Genomic DNA, 23,722 nt, shown 5'->3' on the forward strand with positions numbered 1-23,722 from the left:
ACCTATCCCTGTAAAGTGAGGTAGTGTGCGTGAAGTGCGCTTGTGTGTGAAATGGGGTATATTGACAGAATCTGAAAATTTACCCACCTATCCCGTCGCCTTAATGCAATGGGTCCCATATAGACATTTGATCCTAAAAACAAACCCGATCGAATGATACCATTAATGAAAATTTGTCATCTAGCCTATGCCTATGATGCCGGTTGTCAATGCCACTGTGCGAGCGAAACAGCAATATAATTATGCGCGCACAATAGAGATAGCAACAAGCGGGTAAATGTACACAAATCTATATGGAAAGCGTTTCTGCTTTATACTATGTAGTTAATTATATAAATCGTGTCAAGCACACGCATGCGGGGATTAAAGGCAATCCATTTATTAAACCAAACACTTTCGTGAATACTCTGTAATTACAGCTGTCTAACAATTTTATTTACTTTGTAAACAAACGAAAATCACACTTTAATAACCATTGTTTACTCTAAAAATAGTAAAGGTTCTGGTAACACAGTACTGATCATTGATCATACCAATTTACTGGACAGTAAATATACAAACCGTTATTTCAAATGATCATTTGTGACGTTTTCAACCAAAAGGTCGCTTGTTGATAAGGTTGATTTCTAATTGAAGCTATATGGAAATAGCGCCTTATTGACAAGCGTCAATAAGTACCCTTTTGGTTGAAAATGGCACATTTTATTAACAATAATTACATTTAGAATTTATTCCTTCGTCGCCTAAATATAGATAATTAAATATCAAATTTAATTTTAAGGGTCTCATACAACAATAACATAATAGGTACCTATTAACATTTTAAATATCGAAGTACTGCGTACATTTTTACATTCAGTAACTAGGTAAAATTGTTTATTAATTATACTAATGTACAAAATAAGTACGCTTAGACATATTTTAGCTTATTTCAATATTTAGCAATATCACAAATTGCCATCTGAGCGTGTTTACTTGGCTCTCTACTAGTTACTGAAAAAGATAATTCACTCGTATGAGTCGAGTATTTTACACTCGTGTCTCTCGACCAGTGGTTACTACAGTAAAGTTTAGTAAACCGAGTATATTATTTACAAGGAAAGGTACCCACCTGTCCGGCTCCGATTAGATTTAATTTGATATATGTTTGAATGTTATAAATATATCATCAGAGATTCATATAAATTATCCGATAGGGGCCTCCCTTGTACTTGTAGCAAATGTTAAGTTAATCTCCTGACCTGTTCTAATATAGTCTCTCGAACCGTGGTTTTTACCTGCTCTCCTTAAGGCTTATTCTGATTCTAATAACAGGTTATGACATGGATCTGGATTAGTTATGGGCTTGATCTGTCAGCTGTTAAAAGTGATATTTCTGGTTCTTCAAATGTCACTATTGACCGCTGTGTGTCAAAGAATTGTCAATGTCACTCTTGATAGCTGAGATATCCGTAACAAATCTAAATCCAATTTTTAACCTGTTATTATAATCAGAATAAACCTCTTTATCTGTAGTAAAGCCACTCACCTGAAATCTATATCAAAGTTAGCTGAGAAATGGACGCAGTTATTAGCAGTAGAACTCTCTGAGCAAATAAACTTCGAGAGAGACGAATGCTTTTAGTTGTTAAATTCGATATTGCTTCCATTTCTAGCACACGCCTAATACAATGCATAAGCTGCATCCATTTTATGTGGGTAAACAATACTCATGAGGTTTTTTGTCATGATTATGGCTTAATTAATACTGTTGCCTGAACAAACTTGAATTTGGCGCTTATTGTTAGAGATGCCAACGTTTGATCCTCCTAACTACAAATTCCGATAGACCACAGTAACATAACGGTCAGTTTCAATCTGGCATATTAAGACACGGAATTTGTAACTTAATAGTGACTGTCAAACTTTAGCTTGGCTCTTTTCAGTAGAGATGCCATAACATTTGATCCTCCCTACAAAATTCGAAATCGATTGAGATCACAATGGTCCTATAGCAACGTAAGTACAGAAATGAACATGACCAGCAGAACAGCGATGGGAGTCTCGAGCGAAGCGGCCCGCTTGGCGGCGGCCAGGGCACTGGCTGCAGCTTCTACGCACTGGCGATACGCGGCTAACTCGAGGCAGGTGATGGCGCAGAAATGCTGGTGAGCGCACGCCCCGTCGCACTCTGAGCTATCGTGCTTCACACTGTAGGCGCGGATGTACCTGTAGAAAAAACACAATTATGAAAACCTAATAGACAAGAGTGATCTCAGCACAATTTTTAAGCAGCGGAGGGTGGTGATCGGTATGAGGATTACTTGCATTAATTACGATGGCTTTTTTGCTTTTTAGCGGTTCCACTAAGTCAGATTATATCTGTGGTACCTATTCTAGACTTACTTGTTAAAGGTCATGGTCTCATGTAGCAAGCATATCCTTAGTTGATAAGACTTATAGCGAGTCGCCCGATACTTTAAGCAGGATTTAGAGCAGATGTAAATTGTGTTCTGTAGTATTCTAGACTTACCAACAAGTCCATGCAGCATGGTTTCATGTGGCAAGTACATTCTTAGGTTATTAGCCAGGTCATAGAGCGTGTCGGCCGATACTTTAGGCAGGCTCTCGTACTGATGTAGGGGGTATTCTGTGTTATTATAGACTTACTTATACTTGTGAAAGGCCATGGTCACATATGGCAAGCATATCCTTAGTTTATCAGCCAGTTATTAGAGCGCGTCGCCCGATATTTTAGGCAGGTTTTATTGCTATTGTATGTGGTGTTCTGTTCTGTGGTATTCTAGAGTTACTTGTTGAAGGCCATGGTCTGATGTGGCAAGCCTATCCGCAGCTTGTGGGCCAAGTTGTGGAGCTCGTCGGCCGACACTTCGTGCAGGCCGTAGTATTGAGTGAAGTTGTATTCTGTGGTGTTCTAGGCTTACTTGTTGAAGGCCATGGTCTCATGTGGCGAGACTGTCCGCAGCTTGTCGGCCAGGTTATGAAGCGCGTCAGCCGACACTTCGTGCAGACCATAAGCGAGGTTGTATTCTGTGGTGTTTTAGGCTTACTTGTTGAAGGCCATGGTCTCATGTGGCGAGCCTATCCGCAGCTTGTCGGCCAGATTATGAAGCGCGTCAGCCGACACTTCGTGCAGGCCGTAGTATTGAGTAAGGTTGTATTCTGTGATCCACTCGGCTGCTCCGGCGCGGTTGGCGGCTGCCAAGTCCAGGTAGTACTGAGTGTAGTCCAACACCTATTAAAAAAATCCTTTAATCTAATAATTTAAGCACCATGCCTCTAAGTATAGCTTTACGCAGTAGCCAAGTAACCAATTAGGTAACCATGATATAATAAATTACGAGTATACAGGGTGGGATTTTCATACTAACTACATGTATGAAGAACTATTTCTTTCATTTCTAGCTTTTCTAGTGCCCTAAACTAAACATGGCAGTAAAAGAAATGTTAAAATTAAACGTTTTTTTTTTTTCAAATTTTGTAAATGGTAATAATCTTTTTTTAGGGTAAAAACGAGACCCTATTACTAAGACTCCGCTGTCCGTCTGTCCGTCCGTCTGTCCGTCTGTCCGTCTGTCCGTCTGTCTGTCTGTCTGTCTGTCTGTCTGTCTGTCACCAGGCTGTATCTCATGAACCGTGATAGCTAGACAGTTGAAATTTTCACAGATGATGTATTTCTGTTTCCGCTATAACAACAAATACTAAAAACAGAATAATAATTATAAATATTTAAATGGGGCTCCCATACAACAAACGTGATTTTTTTGCTGTTTTTTTCCGTAATGGTACGGAACCCTTTGTGCGCGAGTCCGACTTGCACTTGGCCGGTTTTTTTAAGTTAGGAAAGGTCTCTTAAAACCATTTTCGCGTAGCAGCACGGGATCTCTGGTACCTGCCTTCAGTACCCCATTATAATATTGAAATTCCATTCAGGAAAAAAAAAACATATTTAATTAATTATCATGAGGACATCTGCTTAGAATGCGACTCTTAAGGGTTTCTTAGACGTTGTACAGCAAATCTTAAACTCTGGTCACTCTGCACTGCACAAACTTAACAGCAATAACGCATACATATCCCTATTCTATTCTATATCCCTAAAAGCTCTATACTTGATGTAGAACTAGGCATGAAAACCTAGCGTGGTCCGACTACGTACCTTGCCAGTGTTGGTGTCGAACTTATAAAGCCTAAGGCCGGGATTAGAGGCACCAGCTGGCTCGCGGTGCGGACTCACCGACGGCGCCAGCAGTGCCCACGACACTGGCCGATCTGAAACAAATGAGTTCATAAGTTTGGCAAGAGTTGCTTGTCAGTGAAAAATAGACAGAATATTATACTGTATTTTTCTTATTGCAACCCCAAAAACAGGGATGAATATAGTTCTTTTTATTTTACTGTTACTAACAAAATTGGTTTGCCTCCCTATTTATAAAACTTATAAGCGTCGTCTTTAGATTAGAATATGGATTGTCCCTTACTACCAAACACACATGCCACACTGTGCACTGATAGATCTACAACAAAATCACTGCTCTGTACAGTCGTAGAGTCAGACCAAGCTAAGTTGGCAGCGATTTTGATAGCACAGAGATTGTGAAAGTGTTATTTTAAAACGTCATAGTTTAATAGAAGTTTGACGTTTAAAATAACACTTGCACAGTCTGTGGTATCAAAATGGCTGCCAAATTAGCTTAGTCTGACTCTAACGCTACTTCGTTGCTCATAGCCGCTGGATTTCCCGGTACGTGAAATGGTAATGTGTCGCGATTAGCGCTAAACCTTTGAAAATCTTTTTTCCCGGAATATCTAAGTTATTTTCTTATTCGTCATCTTTAGCACTACATATTGATCCTAATTCTAGAAAGAAATCGAAAATCTAATTTGTCCTTTTTTAAACGTGACGTGTATCGTACGTCACTCTTAAATTTAAAAAAAGGTATAAACTTTTTTGTCATCGTCATTTCAGCCTTTTATTGCCCTCTACCGCCGTTGCGAGTGTTCGTCTGGATGCAATTAGCTCCTGTAGGCCTATTTAGCAAAAGATTGGCGCGACAGTATCGCGCGGCGAGATAGCCTACTCTTTTATTATCATAGTCAGAAAAGGAAGGGTAGTCTATCTCGCCGCGAGATACTGTCGCACCAATCATGTGCTAAATAGGCCTACAGGAGCTAATTGCATCCAGACAGACACTCGCAACTTCACTATCGGCTTTTTGTATTTATTTTATAGCTGATTAATTCGAGCAAAAATAAATGTGGCGTTCCATGCCTAAAGAGTCCTCATGCTTCATGTCCATAAGAACCTTCTAGGCATGGGAAGTCACGGATACATTAAGCAGTGCTTATGCTAACGAAGCCGACAGGCTGTCAGACACAATAATCAGTTTACGGATTATATAATTAAACGTGATCATGATCAATGGATCAAATTAGATTCGATACGTAATATCTGATCACTGATATACTGATATCTGATCACTGGTATGATCTGAGTCTGGATGAAACCTTAGTAGAGGCGAGTAATCACTGCGTCCGAAATTTGAACGTCAAGCGATGATTTCGATGCGGACTGACATTACTTTCAACAGATTGACTGAGGCGATGCACTAATTATGTAATTATAGAAATTACAACCCAACATAACTATATAATTTTTGTATTGCAATTGATGCCCCAAATAAAAATATATATATATATAAACTATACCTTCTCTTGACAAATGAAAATTCGTGAGTTCAAGCCTCGCTTGCTTAATAAGAGCAAAATCTCTACGTAAAAAGTACATAAAGGGGGTGTCAAATTATAGGTAAGTATCATATAAGGTGTCGTTGCCAAGAAAAAAGTCATGTCATGCGTGTTTATAGTAGGAAGTAGGTATATGATGTTAGAAGCAGACGCCCCGATTCAAATGTTACTAGCGGACACAATTATCAAACTTTTCCAATTAACACGTTATGTCTCGTCGGCCTAGCTATGTGCCTAAAGCCACGAAGTCACGCGTCCTATAGTTTCGCAAACAAGGCTACACAACCACATACAGGCCAATTCGAACGTACACTGACATTAAAATGATGTCTAAATTATGTAACTTAGTTATCGTGCATTTCGCTCGTACTTGTCTGTATATGTATTGGTGCGAGCGAGACGCATCATAACAAAATAACGTCATTTAGATATTTTGATGTAAGTGTACGTTCGAATTGACCTCTTAAATATCATACGCCGTGATAATACAAAATATTATTAATACACTGCCGCTTTACAATAATTACTATCAAAACTGAATCAGCTATTGAAGACGGTGTTCCAGTGGGCTTGCCAAATTTGACTTAAAGGGATCTTGATGTGGTAAGGAGGGCTTCATCAAAGTGCAGACTAAGAAGTAAACAGCTTCCAGACCTGCTAGCATTAGTTGCATTCTCAAATATGGACTCGCGCGCGCGAGAACGCAACTCTTGCTAGACCGCCAGGAATCAGTGCGGAACTGGCGGTACTGCAACCACTGGACCAAATAATGGTGCAGCTTTACGTATCCTTGCCACGAAAGCTAAAGATACCATACAGTAAGAAAACTAAATTCGTTCGAGTCTTAAATTTTGAGTCTCATCGCTATATGTTTTTTTTTTGTAGGTAGTTTGAGTATTAACTAAATACCATGAATACAGAAAAGAGGTGAGTAATGAAGAGGATAGCCAAAGGCTCGTTGTAAGTAATACCTATAGGACATGTTGCCCGAATCAAACAAAATAAATAAATAATATATTATATAAAGATAATCTCAGTTAAAACATATCAGGTTCTTGTTTCAAAAATTTCTGTTTTAGGGTTTCGTAGGCACCTCAAAAGGAAAAAACGGAACCCTTATAAGATCACTTTGTTGTTCGTCCGTTTGTCTGTCAAGACTCTTTATCTCGGGAACGCGGGTATTGAGTTGAAATTTAAACCATATACTCAGGTCTACAGCCCTTGAATCTGTGAAAAAATTAAACTTCTAAGTTAACGTAAAAAAAAGATACGGCCGTTTATGCCGCAAAAAAACACTCAAGGGAATCAAAATTGATAGGGCCCTTACCGTTGACCTAGAACTATAAAATTTGGCAACGAATATCATCTTACATTACAAATACAGGGAAAAATCTAAAAACTGTAAATTCGTAAAAAAATAAGTGAAATTTGTACTGAACCCTCAGTGGGCGAGTCCGACTCGCACCTGGCTGACTCTTTTTCTATGTGATGCCTACGAACCATTCTCGGAAAACGGCCTCATGCATTTAACAAAAACTATCCGGAGTCCAAGCTCTAAATACACATACCTACGTAAATATTGGAAATTGATGGTACAATTTTTACCCGAGTCATACGGATCATATTTAACTGATAGTTTGATTGGATTGGGTAAACAAAATGCAATCTACTTGCGTATCGGAAGGTAGAAATATTGAGGTAATGACACAACTTTTTGTTTTCATACATGCATGTCCCAAGAAGAACTTATAAACATGGAGATATCCTCCGAACTGTCTGACAAACGTGCATGTTAACGGACGGTCGTCACTCGTCAGACAGTTCAGCGTCGTCGTGCACTAGCTCCTGGTGGACCGTGCCGCGACGTGACTGATCTCGCGGCAGCTGGTTTTACTGCCAGAAATATCTGCAAGCACTGACCGTTATCATAGATGACGCGAAAGGTGTCAGCATGAAGATGCCCGAAGAACTGTCCAGCGATGATGCGCGCGTGTCGGCGGACGGTGCGCAGGTATTGCGCGTTGGCTCCTGTGGCGTGCGCGTCGTACGCGTGCCGCGAGTCTGACCCGGGCGCCGCGTGACCCACTATGTACACCTGTGGGAGACAATTTGTATTTAATTGCGTTAAACGCATACCCCGGGGTTTTGGGTGCGGTGCGGGAATGTTTTACACTAGCCAATAAATAGGTAAAATTAAATGCTAGTTGTAAAAACAGAAATTATTTTAAGATTTCTTGGCACATTTGGAGCTTACTACCTATTTTTAATTCATAATTTGGTAACAAATTTACAATAATATACACAAAGCTATTATATAAACAGAAAATAAATCCCGCACCCAAAACCCCGGGGTATGGTTTAAGGATGATATTCGGATACCGACCGCAACAGCGTAAAGGTGACATTTGGAATGCAACTATACAGCTCCGTTCGTTAGAACATCCAATCCATCACTCATTTTATCAGTGCCAGCGCCCGCGTCAAAATCGCAGCAATAATGCCGCCACAGTAATGCAGCTGCAGTTGCAATCCACGTCACCTTTACTGTTACAGCGTAAATTTAACCTTTAGGACGCCAATAACCGATATATACACACCGTAGGTTCAACGCCAATTACCGATTAATCGGTCATAGACCACAGAGTAACATAGACCTACGTGCATATGCATAAAGTTCAATTTCAGTTTTGACACCTCGTTGACGTGGCGTCTGGATGAGAGCTTTTGTGTTTGACACGGCGTCGAAAAGGTTAATATTCGGATGACTACTGTTGCAACATTCTGCTGCGGTGTTAACACGGGCGCTCTATAACTGTCAATTTCCTTCATAAAATTAAAGTGACGGATTGAACTTTCTAACTGAGACGGGCGATGTCACTGTCAATCTCTGTGATAAAATGAGCGGTGAATTGAACGTTTTAAACACGACAACAACGGTAGCGACAATAGTTTTGTCAAGGAAATTGACAGTTGATATCGCCTGCGTTGCGTCAACGCTGCTGCAACAATAACGTTACACCAGTAAATCTGCCACAGTCACCATTCCAATGTACCACTTAGGCTCAAATTTAATTTCGACAGATTTTATATCAAAATGGTGATTAATTTTTTAGAACACGGCACGTAGCTGCTAATCTTTTATAGGCAAAAACAACAATGCGATTTTCATCTAATCAAGGCGCATGCCGCCTAATGAAGGCTGACCCACTTCTATGCGTAGGAAGCCACTCTCATACATCACCCGCTGTATCAAATTACGCCACATCCGCAGTACTGTATCGCAGTTATTTGCATCCACTATTTTATGACTGCCCGGACTAAGGAAATGGTATGGAATTTGCTTACAGTATGTCGACGGATAAATAATTCATTATTATAACAATAATTCAAAGCCTACCGTAGAGATAAAGTCAGGCTTAAGCTACGTATAGTCTTTAGTTTTCAAGCTGGTCCTTATGGCTAACTCATTGTCTATCGTACTCGTAAACTTCAAGGCAAGAGTTAATAGGTATCTCATAGGTAAGCGTGCTCCACCGTAGACCGCATCATCACTTACCATCAGGTGGGATCGTGGTCAAACGCCTGCCTATTCATCATTAAAAAAAGAAAAAAAAACTAAGTAATACCGCACGTGCTACCTACTTACCTCCATAAAAATGTATTCGGTCACTTTATTGCATTACAAGTCCTATGGAAATTGCAATAAGATTCAAAATGAACAAATGGAAAAATAATTTGCGATTTCTTGTGTTGTGGTCCCTTTACGGTTACTGAGTGCCGGCGATCTAAAATGTGTCATCGAGACGAGATGCGAAACGAAGGCGCGTTATCATAGCGCACTTACTTAGGTAGTCATTGGGTTAGGTTTTTTTTTTTGTAAAACGCCTGCGTTTCCACGCATACTTGAGAACATAAAATGGTAAGCTGCGTGTTTTATACATGTTCATGCTCCAGCTCACGGACTTTCCACCGCGATACAACCGGCTGACAATTTTTTTAATTTATAATTGCATCTAAACTATCATGTGACGTAGTATCAACCGGGTGGCGATGACTGATGAAATTTTCACCTGGCAATAATAATAATAAAGACATTAAAAACTAGTTCTTAATAAGATTTTTAATTGATTTCATTAGTTCGTAATTTTAGAAACACACTAACAGGTTTCAAGTGCGCGCGAGATATATGCAAGGGCTTTCTTGTAGCCATTTATCATCTTAGCCTGAAATGCTAAATTAAAATCACATTTTAACAAAAAAATAGATACATGTAGAATCTTCTTAGGTTTAGGCATTGGATTTACTAAATAGTTTTTAAAGTTCCGTACCAAAAAAAGGAACCCTTGTGGTGTGAGTCCGTCTATCTGTCTATTTTTCTCTAACATCGGCCTATTCTAAAAATAAAATTTACCTTGCCTCTGGAAATTTAATAATTTCCGATATTGCTTCACTGCCTCATTGGATTAAATATGATAGGTTGTCAATTGCCGGGTAATTATTGGATATTACAGACGAAGTAGCTTCGGAGGTATCAAGTTTGGCTAAATTACTATCTTTACCATAATAAAACGGGACATAATGATTAATATTGTACGTTGTGGAAACGATATCGCAATTAGGCTCACTTTTCACGTTGTTTCATAACTGGAAGTGACTACGAACTAATGAACGAAAATTATAGACTGTTAATGGTTTATAATTGTTACTAGAAACTGGCTTCGTGTTTTCCTCCAGTTCAAGAGTTAGTGTATGGTATAAATGTAGCTACAATAGTTATATTAAAATATGTTACAACACGTAGCATTACATTCTTCATGCAATTCGTATATAAACCATTCATAAAAACATATTTTATATTATAATTTAACACTTACCAATACCATCCATCCTATTTGTAAATAGGTTTTATTTGGACACCGAAACATTTGACATGCAAAAATGAAAGGAAAGTGATGACAGGTTCCTTGTCTTATTATATTATTCATAATTACTTATGTGTACATAACAGCAAATAACAATTTACTTAACATGATGTACTGTCAGATATCCATATGTGTGTAAATCGGAGCACGAATGCTAAGTGATGTAGCAAACTATAATTTAATTGTCTTAAGTAGCTCGATGTCAGACTTAATTTCGAATCAATTTAAAGTAATAAAGGATTATCAACGAGCACATGTATGTATATAGTATTATGTGTAACAGGTACATAATAAGGGTTCTTAAAATTCAAGGGCCGAAGTTACAAAACGAAAGGAGTTGAGTTTTGTAAAGACAGGCCGGAGAATTTTAAGACTAATTATGTACCGTTTCACACAATATTTTTGATAAGACACGCAGCAAACACCTAAATTTATAAATATAATCAAAGTAAATAATTGTTTGTAGATATTTGCCTAGCAGTCGGAATAAAAAAAAACAACAACAGTTGCATAATTTTGTATAAATATTCGTAAGAACACTTAGGAATATTCATACAATATTCCTAATGCGGCCCCGCGCGCCGCGCTTCTTATGAAGTTGATTTCAATCTCACTGGCAGTCATTTAACCTACAAATAAGAGTGCTGGAGAAGAAAAAATATATTATCGACATGTCTTATGTATCAATATCAAACCCCTAGATTCTAGGGCCTAGAACATGCCCCGAGTTAACACACGATGCAGATAACCTGTATCTTCACCAAAACCATGCAAACCATGTTTGTAAAAAAACATGATAGCCATAATTCAGCATGATTGATGAAAAGCATGACAGATTGTTTGTTTTTTGTGTATCTCTAGTGATAGATTTGCAACACCTATATACTAACATTGTGTAAATTTATCGATTTCCGCTACGTAAAGGTTGTCTAGAAGAGACGCTTTTTAGCGATAAGACCGCCTGTTGTTTACCTCTACCTCTGTTGCTGTTTTCTTTCTGTTTTGTTTTTATTGAGATGTGTAATAAAGAGTTATTGTATTGTAAGTAACCTTTTCAAAACAATATGGTGATACGTATCAGACCCTTAAAAACTATCCTGATTTCGAAAGAAACCAGATATTTCGCAAAAAAAATTAAGAGTTTGTTTTATCTAACCATCACTCTTTTTTTGTTACAACGATAATTTATTTTATCCATGCCCAATTTAAAATCACGCCATAAAAAATAACCACCCTGAAAATTAACAGGGTTATAAATTTCAAAATAAAAGTAAGCCCTCTTTACTCTTTGTAAAATTACGTTTTCCCTTGCATATTTGAAAGGCGATTAGATTAACGAGTTTCTAATCTGTAATTTATTAGAGAGGCCGACGCCGGATTTCCTCCGCCGTCCTGGCTGGTAGTTATGACTCCGGCTTTAGAAATATGCCTTTTGCGCCGGGGTCGTAACTAACTAGTGACGCTCACGGCAAGTGCTGCGTGTTTCCATTAGGAAATCTTATTAGTAGTATTCCTATTTACGTTCAAATAAGAAGCACGACTTGAGGTTTATTAGGTTCGTAGCATGACAAATGAAGGTCCGTGTTTACTGTGGATTTTTCTGACGTCGTTGGTAGAAGAGAACTAAGAACTACGAGTTTGCTAATTCAATATTAAAGTTTTGAGCAATATGAAGGTTAAGTCAGACTTCTGTAAAGTAAGACAGCAAACGCATTTTTATTAAGTTTATTAGTATTATGACTGTGTGGTCACCTACGTCTTTAAAAAAAATTATGTAAAGGATAGACATGACCGACATGACCACCACGAGATTTATGTCCCACTACTGCTGTATACATAGGCACAGTCCTCCTCTAGATAAGATAGAACAGTCATCACGCTATTAAGCGACACAAAACTTGGTCGTATTATTAGCACAAAGTTTAATTTTTGAAAGATGGTCCCATCGGGTAAGTCCTCGAACTTCCCCTATCTAGCTCTCGGTTTTAGTCCAAAAAATTTCGCACCTTCCGCACCCAGCAAATTCGAAATCCTTTGTCCTTCAAAATAGTAAAAGAAAGCGGAACTATCGGCGGAACACGTTTAGAACACGTGTCCACGGACTCAAAGCCGTATGTCGCCGCCTGCCAGCCGAGGATTGTACAGATAAGTCCGTGGACACAGAATGTGTTTATCCGTATAAATGTTTTGTGTGCGGTAGCTTGGAGCAGATAAATTTGAAAGATTGTAAAACATGATACTAATCTACCTAATACAGAGTGAGTTTGTTTTGTTATGTGTGACTGACCATACTCTGAGAGGTAAACAATTGAACATGTATGTCATACAGAACCATTATTACTATGTGACCAACCCCGAAAGCGCTAAAAAAATTAGCTGGTCCAGAGATAATAATAGATAAGAATTTGGATCACTAACACGACAACCTACTTAAATTAGATTATCAATAAAAATACAAACATAACATTTCGCCGAAACTTTCGTTTTATTATTTTCACCTAACCTTATACATTCATTTTATTATTTTTTACATTCTATATAGATAAGACTAGAATTATTCGTTAATCAATTTTGGTAAAAACAATGGTTTTACGCATATATTACTCACCATTTCACTATGAGACGCAGCCTTCTCGAGTACAGCGTTGAGCCAGTCCCACTGCGCCTGGGCGGGTCCGCCGTTTGATTCCCGAACACTGAACAGGTTGGTGTTCAGTGCAACTATCCTAAGCTTGCTATGTGACTGTTCTATTGTATAGTAGCCACCTGTTGACAAATATCACACAGTTAACAAACCAAGTAAGTTCAATAAGGTAAATACTAACCATATCAAAAATATTACACGATTCAAAAAAATACAAAGGCAAAACCTTTTAAATTAAAATATTAGGGGCAAGTGCTGTACCTGTGGAGAGTTTTACCTAAGGACACCATTTATATTTTGTAAAATAAAATCCTGAACGAAACAAATAAAATGTACTACTTATCCGTGTTTTTTTATTATGTGTGGCAACACGCGTATATATTTAATCTGTTGTGTTTAGGATTTTATTTTACAGAAAACGCGTAAAACCGTCCACGGGTACAACGCTTGCCCCTACTTATGTATAGGCAAAAGATCCGCCCGATACATTTTCAACATTTTATATAATTGAGGTCCAATTAATGTACAGAAGTTTATTTTAGAAACAGGTTTCATATCTTCGTATTCTATCGATCCTCATAATGTTGTTTTACGGAGTTTATTTGGAGACGATCACGTCATCTTTATCATAGGCACTCAAGTATCAGCTTAATGACACGCCAGCAAGTGGCTGAAAAATATACCTCGCTAATTTTGAATGGACAAAATTAAATATAAACTGTAGAATCATTGCTAATTAAAAACTTTATCATCCCAGGTCTTTTAACGATGTCGAGATACGGGTTATCTAATACCTCCATTCAGATTAGCCGGAAACCCTTCCCGCAAGCAAAAAAAAAGAATTATATTAAAGTTCCAAAATCACTTAAAAGTTAAACGCTCATGCCAAATAGCCAGATGAATAGAGGTTAATTGGATAAAACTCAGGCAGGCAAGATTCAGATATAACTGAATCGATTCAAGCCGACTTTAATGGATTCTACTTTTTGCGTCTTCGGTTCGCGCAAGCGTAGATAGAAGTTAGCATAATCATTGTGTTGAAATGTTGATAAAGTGAGTCCATTTATATGCAATTTGACTCCAGCCGTAGACTTCTGTCTATTACTTACACCATCAAAAAGTTGGAGAAAAGTAACGAAGGAAGTTACGTTAAGTAAGTCAAATCGTATGTGAATATCGACGTGATAGAGCAAACGTTTTTTAATACCACGCGATTGATAGAACCAGTAGGTAACTGTTATTTGATCACGCTATCACTGCAAGCATTATACGCCCGCAGAGGTGAGGAAACTGTAAATATCAGATGATATGTCGTACATTAGGTACGTCCCTTACTTAAGTAAGTCTTAAGTTACTTAAGTCCCGAAAAAATATCCCGGAGTTTGAATCCGCGAACTCCAGATTGAAAGTCACACATTCTTAACGCTAGGCTATCAACGCTTTTTAGGGTTCCGTACCCAAAGGGTAAAAACGGGACCCTATTACTAAGACTCCGCTGTCCGTCTGTCCGTCCGTCTGTCCGTCTGTCCGTCTGTCTGTCTGTCTGTCTGTCACCAGGCTTTATCTCATGAACCGTAATAGCTAGACAGTTGAAATTTTCACAGATGATGTATTTCTGTTGCCGCTATAACAACAAATACTGAAAACAGAATAATATAAATATTTAAATGGGGCTCCCATACAACAAACGTGATTTTTTCCGACTCGCACTTGGCCGGTTTTTATGAATTACTAATACGAGTTCTGAGCCTGTTCATTTTCCTTAATCGCAATGTACATTAATGAAATTTTTAACCAGTCTCAATCAGCGTACCAATCTTAAAAGTCTGCAAAGCTTCCAGCGGCAACCAATGCCCCCAGAGATTGGTCAGGTTCTCCGACGGCGCCGGGTCCAGGTGACCCAGCACTGGGAACACGAAGTGCGAGCTGAACGTCCTGCCCATCAGGTCCGTCATGTTCCTGATGGCTTGGTATCGCTCTTCGTCGCTGCCATACCGGGACGCTATGATGTCACTGTGGGAATGATATTAACTCAAAATTCCGTTTTGGCTTACCGTAACTATCTCAAAAACAGCGATTCTCTACCAAATATCAATTTAATCAAGTTTTAAGATAAAATAAATAAATAGTTGTCAAGTCAAGTAATATTATGCTCACATAAACTATAAACTCGTTACGAAATTCTATTCAAAACTTATTAGGAACCTAATTAGTAAAGTACGCTTACAGTAACGTACATAGCTTTCATTAAATTTATGTGAGCGAAACCTGAATGATGGTCTCTTGGAATAGCTATTTACGCTAAATGCATGTGCATAATTTTTAGGGGTGAATTTTTTGGACTTTCCATAAACGGTTTTAGTCTCAGTTAACAATGAGATGGCAAACACTTTATTGAACGCTATTTATGATTTAAAGAGGGAAGAGTAGAGAGCTGATTACATGAAATCAAGATCTGAATCGAGCTCTAGAGCGCAATGTAGTCAAAGTAGTTTAAAAAATGAATGCTCATGTTGCTTGATGATTTTGGTTAGCATAAAATGACGTAAAAATAATTGAAACACTATTGTGATTCCAAATACATACCCAGTCCATAGCACGAACTCGACGTTCTCGGAGTGTCGCGTGCGCATGTGGCGCGCGGCCGACTCGATCAGCTCCAGCGAGCTGTCACACGAGTAGTCCCCGAAGCGGCCCAGCGCGCGGTGGTGCCCCGAACTACCGCGCTCATCTGCTCGACGGCAATCTAAATAATAAATGTATGTTACCAGCGACCCGCCCCGGCTTCGCACGGTTTACACAAAACCTTAGCACATCTTATACAATAAACCATCCCCAACATTTACTCTATTGATAGATGAAACCCCGTTCAATAATTTTTGAGTTTATTGCGAACATACAGACCAGCAGATGCGGTGTTTATGTGGAAGATGATCTTATGGTTGTGCCGTAAGCCGTGAAAGTAAAAACCGTAGCCTGGTTCGAATACGGCTCGGCTTCGGCCTCACCTTTCCTTTAGTTTAAGACTTAGCTACCTACTTAACACAAATCAAAAATAATTAACAACATGTTTTTTTTTTCCTACTTGAGCGATCCATAATAAAAAACCTGACTGAATATTTAGTAGTATTGGTAGTTTTATTAAATAAATGGGCCTTTAAAGGCAAAATATCGCAAAATTGTATTGAGATACGTCATCTCAATATACTTTGTACCTACGTCTTCTAGTGTCGCCTTGTGATGTGTATAGCGGGTCATAATGGAAGTCCGTGATGTGCCAAAAATAACCTGAAACAAACAAACATACCGGTTACCTATTTACTATATAATACTGCCTATATAAGTTTGCCTCGGCGAGGCAGCCTCGCTTAGTCAGTACGTGGCTACTGACCGAGGATTTGCCTCGCGAGGCTGCCTCGCCTCGCCTTGCACCTATATGCAACCTCGAAAGGCTTTGACCCGATGCTCTTTTACTCTAAGCTACGAGTATATAGCTATTAGGTACGTACGTCGTCGTGTGTACATTAAAATGTGATAGATCGTTGGAGAACAATCAAATTAATACATTGATTTTAGAATAAAATAGCTGCTGAGTAACTAATAGCAATTACTAATTACAATCAGATCCTATGATGTTCTCACTCCACGTGTACATGACATGTCTATAATACTCGCCTTACTATGTGAAATATACCCAAGTGATAGTAAAGTATTTATAAATGTTTGTTTAAAAAGTGCTCTTATATACATTTATAACATACACCCTATATGATGCGTTCAAAAACAGAAAATTATGACCAACATAAAAATAAACTGTTTTGTTACAACAAATGTATTATCTGCGAAAATGTTATTATTGCGTTATAACATCATCGATATCGATTTAACAGTGATCCAAATTTCGAATATACTCGTAGTATTATCAAAAAACAACGGAATTTGATTTGACCTCATTTCTACTATCACTACTATCAGTCGAGATGATGTTTTATTCAAGGCTGATCAAATTGTGTAACATGCTGTTTCTGAACGAATTATAGAGAAGATATTATAATACCTATGTGTAGATGAAGCAGCGTATGTATTTAACTGTACATAATTAGAATTACCGTTATTAAGCAGTCACATAAACTACTATTAAATCACACTAGAGCTTAATTTATGTATTAATATAGTTGACACTAGCCCATAAGCTGGCATCTTCAATCGTGTTGTCAATTAAATACTGAATCGTTTACCTTATAACAGTTATAACTATGCAAATTCTTCTCGTCATTAGATTAGTGGCTTCCAGTTTGATTTGTTCCCAAAGTTAATTGTGTATACATGGCAGCACCAGTCTCTCTCGCTATATCGTAATTCTGCAAGGAATTCGTATATGAGGTGCAAGCGCGTACTGCTTGCCCTTAGAGTTGTCAAAGACGCCTAGTCTTAGTAAGATGGCATATAGTCGAGAAATTGGGACGGGTTCCGTCGTGGCGGGGTGGCCTAGGGGTTCAAGGCGTTAGCCCGGATTGCTAGACGCCGGGTCGAATCCGGCCTTCACCACTGAAGGGCTATGTCACTTTTTTCTTTAATGTACGACATCTTAAACATATTAATAATAACGGGTCACTCACGTATTTTAAGTCGAAAACGCTCGACATGTTTCACTCCGTACCGAGGAGCGTCATCAGGAGCTCCGCCGGTAGTCTGCGCCGGTCCGTCACAGTCGACGCAAGCTCCTGATGACGCTCCTCGGTACGGAGTGAAACATGTCGAGCGTTTCCGACTTAAAATACGTGAGTGACCCGTTATTATTAATATGTTTAATATGTCTGTGTCTCACGGAAGTTTTGTTATATGACATCTATTTCAGTTCATCAACTCATTAACTATTTTTGATTTTTTTATAAGCTATAATAAAGGCCAAATATAACTTTAATTTGTAACCTGCCTTTCCAAATAGCACTTAATTACAGAACAGCGAGCACCCCTACATCAATTCCTATTGTCTCCTATCCATTGTTAAAGAAAGCACTATACTTAGATCCATCCTATTTCACAAATATAAAAATACAAAACTCCCTGAGCAATCCCACTTTTCTGACGCCTACATTACCCATTAAGACGCACTCGGGTCGCCGTATAATAAATTAAGACAATTTAATCCGGCGAAATACAAATCTCTTGTCTAATTTATTTCGCAAGTCGAATTCTGCGGGATATAACTTTTCGTACTCGAATGCGTCGATGTCGGGAATCTGGAAGAGACGGCTCCGCATATTGATATAAGCGATTGAGTCCAAATTCAATTTATCTTCAGGAGCCGTTTTTAGAAAGGAACGTTCAATGGCAATAAACTATTTTTCAATTTAAGAATACTTGTAAGTAGGTACTACGTAATTAATGTAATTATAGTATACTTGTATCCAAAACAACGCAATGTAATTTAAAAATAAATCGATCGTAAAATCTTATTCAGATCCCCCAGCTAGATCATGATATTCCTAGGCATATCATGAAACGCCGCCATTTCATATTTGGCCCAGGCACATCACGATGTGCCTTATGAATGATACGGCAGATCGATAAGAGCAACGCCGTATTCGCCGATATTCCTATCTAGATAACAGGCACATCGTAAAACAGTCACATGATGATGGTAGTGAATAGGATCCATTTGTGGAATTTTATAAAATTAAAAACCTGCGACCCTACTGGCAATAAAAATTCGCGTATACTAAACTTTAAGTTTTACTTTTTTAACCATAAATTAAATTTCTTTTTTTTGCACGAATCAAGACTACTCATTTTTCTCTTTTTAGTTAGTAGCTGAGATCCTAACCGTGACACTGGCACTGGCCTTAACTAAAGATCATTGACTCAACACCGCTGTGTGAAACGAAAATTATTTTTGTTTGGTTTTTATTGAACTACAATTATTATTTGTAAAATTTGTATTTTATTTTGAGTTGCAGAATGTACTTTTATTTTACCAATAAAAATCTGTATTCTGTACAGCATGAAAGATCGGCGTTACAAAACAAAATCTATAACGTAACTTGCTTTCTATGCATCTCGCTCGTACTCGCATATTAGTGCGAGCGAGATGTATCTATAGCGTCGCTGCACTTGTAAAATCCGCTATTTTAAAAACCCAACTTTACACGAGACACAAAAAAAATGATTATTTTATAACTGTATTTAGAATCAAAATAATAATATTGTTTTAATTTAATTAGGTTACTTAAATATGATACCTTATTATTATCAATTTTAAGATTATGGGTTACTAGCTTTTGCCCGCGACTTCATCTGGGTGGAGTTAGTAATTTGGGTAGCTTATTTTTTATATAGTCCCCATACAAACTTTCACCCTCCCTTTTCACCCCCTTGAAGGATGACTTCTAGGATAAAAATTACCCTATGTCCTTCCCTGGGACTCAAACTATCTCTATATCAAATTTCAACTAAATCGGTTCAGCGGTTTAAGCGACCGAGAACGCCGAAAACATTGAAATACTTGCCCTCTTGTTGCCTTAGGGCCTGACACCGGAAAGCGATCATTTTTACCGCTGTTGCGTCAGCCGACAGAAATATCCGCTACGTTAATTTTAACGCAGTGACAACAAAATAATTAGAAAACCAAAATTAGCGCCATGGAAACGCAAATTAAACACACAAATTTTGCCGCTGGCGTGGGTCCAATTCAAACCTACGTGTCACAAGCGAGCCCTCTAAAATTAACAGCTGCACAACTTGTAATGCCTTTATTGCAATAATAACTAATGCATTTTTAAAACGGTACTAGTCAATTGGCACGTGTGACTTTCAAACCAAAGACCATGTGTTTAAACCCAGTCAGGGTATTAACTTACGCTAGGTACTTACTTACTTTTTTTGGTTATTTTTATTGCTTGTAAAAATTTGACATGTAAAAGTGCCCCTGTGGTCTATTTGCTGAATAAATGTTTGATGTTGATTAGTATAATATAAAAATCAAATAAACAAATGTATGTTTTTTTTAGTTTGGTTGTACCACAGAATATTTTACGGTAAAGTTTTTTATTTACTTGAAGAAGAAGCCGGACTCAATCCAATATGATCCACAAGCTGAGCGATACTATTTCAATAATTTAATATGGTTTTCATCGCATTTTGATACGACCTTCTTTATGAGATTACTCCCGATTGCATATCATCAGCACTAATCAGCGTGAAGCGCTAACGCTAACTGGTGCTCACATCAAAGTCGTATCAAAATAAAATGAAAAGTTACAAACCTCAAATTATTAAGTCAGAATCAGCCTCCTAGTATTGCAACTTAAATAGGTTAAAATAGTTAGAATACTGCGCCAGTTCTAGGGCTTAGTTTTCTTAGTGAATAATGGGCTACTTTAGGAATGCAACTGAGAAAGCGTTGAGCTGAAGTTTTAATTTTAGAAATTTGTTTCTTTTATATATATACTAAAGCTACGTTCAGCATGCATGGATATTAAGTACTTTAACATAACAACGGTAAAGGGTTAGTGCCAAGATAAGATGCGCGAGAGGCCAACGCGCTGTTTTGGCAATGTTGGCAATGTTAGAAATAACGAGCAAGTTACGAAAAATTCGCCAAACATTGTCGTAGGAACGGAGTCACGAGGATCTGTATCCATCTTAACATTATACATGCTTTTTTCATGAATTGATTCAGATGAGGAGAGATTGCATTTACGAAAATTCAATATGGTAATGAGAACCAACATTAATTGATGATAATATTGTATTTTGAGCCAGTCTACGTACGTACTAATGTATTGTTTTGTATTAGTGAACGATTAATCTTCTTCTTCCTCAGGTGCCTCTCCAACGAGTGAAGGTTAGCAGTCAGCTCCGCATATTTTTGTTTGTCCTTGGCGAGGCGAAAGAGTTTGGCCACCCTTTTACTCCCGGTCTATTCTCGGATGTTACGCAACCACGATTTCCTTCGGCCGCCACCTTTCCTTTTTTCAGTGACCTTTCCCATCATAATCAACTGCAAGAGTTTATATCTTTCATGTCTGAGAACATGCCCTATATAAGCAACTCATGCGCCTCGCCCACATCTCGAATGCTTCTATACGTTTCCAAGTACATTTTCCATTTTAACAAAGGCACTGCGGGCTATTTCTATGCGTGTTCTTATCTCCACCTCACTATCCCAGTTCTGAGTTAACCAGGTCCCAAGATATTTATATTTGAACCGGTCAGCTCCATCTTAGGCCCTGTGTTTACTTTCCATCAGGTGTGACTAGGGCCAATCGCCGATCAGTAAAAAAAAATATTCACCTGTTCAAGTATTTGACCTTCAACAGATATGCTTGGATAGCTATTGGGCTTATTTGATAAACTTTGTCTTGAATACATTCATTTTGAGACCAGCTTTGACACTATACACATTAACTCGGTCGACAATTTTCTGTAACTCAGCCCCTGAAGATGCTATAAGGACCGTGTCATCAGCTATATCTCAGGTTATTGATAAGATGACCATTTACTTTAACGCCACAGTCCAAGTCTTCTATTCTGTCATGATTGCCTCAGAGTACAAATTAAAAAGTGTCGGCGATAAAATGCACGCACTCCCCTTCGGATCTCAACCATTTTCGATTCCTCTCTTTCAATCCTGACAGTGGCACAGTGGTTTCAGTATAAGTTTCGTATGATATTGATATCCTTCTCGTCTAATCCAACATTGCAGGGTATCAGCTCTATTAGACGGTTATGTTGCACTCTATCGAATGCTTTTTCGTTGTCTATTCGAACCATTAATATCGACAACTTGGATATGCGCAGTTTATTTGGTTGAAATCTAAGGTCTGTCTTTTCCAGTATTTTGTCTTTACGTCCCCGCAGTGTTTGAATACGTAACGTGTTCATCAGCCGCCTGCTCTCTCATTAATCACACGTTTTTGCTCCGTCTCAGGCAAACGCAAACTGTGATAAATCCCGACGAATTACTACGACCAGAGTAAGCTTACATAAAGTAGTGCATCCGCAAGCAAAGCTTTCGGGAGAGCCGTGCGCATAAAACAAATGGCGACTCAAGAGGGCATAGCTCGCCTGGGTAAGCATGAATTAGGATGGACAAGCTCTTATTCCACTATCATTTGAACATCAATTGTGATCTTCTAAATGTTTGGAGGTAGGTTACTGTCTGTACTCCTTATACTGTACCACGACTCCGGTTACGTAGCGTTGCAAAAACATAACGCACATGAGTGACAAATTTATTTTTGGAGGGATCGATGGAATATGTGATTGAATTTTTGATCGACTCGAAATATTCGCTTTGAAGTCATATAATATATTCGTCTAGTTTACTCGAAAATTCAGCTTGTAAAAATATCGTATGCATGCAAAGTATGATGTTATTTTGAGGTTAAAAAGATACGTTCAACGTTATGCAGGTTACTCATTTAGGGTAATTGCATAAATTTTATAATTATTTGAACAGATATTTCAAAATGTACAGCGCATTTCAGAGCTTTTATTATTTCTGATCACGTTGTTACGAGTAATTACCGCTGATTAATTATTTAATTATTATTTTTTGAGTAACAGCTGTATCTACAGCGATGAATCCTATGAATCTATAAAATCTAAGTTCAACTAATTCAATAAATCCAGAATGCAGAATCCTTACTAGCCCCTACTAATATTATAAATGCGAAAGTATCTCTGTCTGTCTGTGTTACCTCTTCACGCTTAAACCGCTTAACATGGCTTATTTAGTATGGAGAGAGTTTGAGGCCAAGGGATAATTTTTATTAATCATTATCATCATCATCCCACGCAGATGAAGTCGCGGACAGAAGCTAGTACACTTGGTATAAATACGGAATACGGAGTTTTTACCATATACGAGTATATTAGAAAAGCAAGCAAAAAACTAGGAACTCGTAATAATATTCGCACAAGCTGATTGGAACTACTTGGGGAGTCAGCGCTGACGCGCTTCTTACGACGGGACTAGTTTTTTCCGCTGGCGAATATTGCGCACTCGTATGGCTCAATAGTGCGCATGTGGAGAAGGTCGATGTCCAGCTGCGAAAAACCATGCAGTGCATAACCGGTATCACGGTATCCAGTCCACTCCGCCACAATGGCTGCCAGCTCTGAGTCACATTGCTCCGCCTCGTCTTAGAAACAACAAGCCCTGCTAAAGGAAGCAAACAAAATTGCTTCAAATCCAAAGCTTCTCAGAATTTTTCTGTCCGCCTAGGCTACGCTTAAAATCCCGACATCCGCTATATAATACGGCACAGGAACATAAAGAGAGCAGCTTTGATATCAAGGATAAATGGAGAGAGGACTGGACTGCGTACTTGCCCAGGGCATCCTATGCCAGCTACGATCCGACCCACAAACCGCAAAGTTTTTCGGCTCCGAGACGGGAATG

At 38.4% G+C, this 23,722-nt stretch overlaps 1 protein-coding gene across 1 annotated transcript in view; it reads right to left on the reverse strand.

Annotated features, from left to right (window-relative positions):
- Nucleotides 1–1,847: 1,847 nt before the first annotated feature.
- Nucleotides 1,848–23,722, reverse strand: part of LOC134743757 (acid sphingomyelinase-like phosphodiesterase 3b) — an 83,075-nt gene continuing 61,200 nt past the window's right edge. The window contains exons 3-10 of the mRNA XM_063677401.1: nucleotides 16,534–16,602; nucleotides 15,901–16,060; nucleotides 15,128–15,327; nucleotides 13,279–13,436; nucleotides 7,669–7,843; nucleotides 4,160–4,272; nucleotides 3,051–3,235; nucleotides 1,848–2,208 (exon numbers count right to left, since the gene is read on the reverse strand). Of these exons, the coding sequence (XP_063533471.1) occupies nucleotides 1,989–2,208; nucleotides 3,051–3,235; nucleotides 4,160–4,272; nucleotides 7,669–7,843; nucleotides 13,279–13,436; nucleotides 15,128–15,327; nucleotides 15,901–16,060; nucleotides 16,534–16,602 (1,280 nt within the window). The 3' untranslated portion in view covers nucleotides 1,848–1,988. The remainder of the gene's footprint in view (nucleotides 2,209–3,050; nucleotides 3,236–4,159; nucleotides 4,273–7,668; nucleotides 7,844–13,278; nucleotides 13,437–15,127; nucleotides 15,328–15,900; nucleotides 16,061–16,533; nucleotides 16,603–23,722) is intronic.

Source organism: Cydia strobilella, chromosome 8, assembly GCF_947568885.1.
Source record: "Cydia strobilella chromosome 8, ilCydStro3.1, whole genome shotgun sequence".
NCBI classification, from domain to species: domain Eukaryota; kingdom Metazoa; phylum Arthropoda; class Insecta; order Lepidoptera; family Tortricidae; genus Cydia; species Cydia strobilella.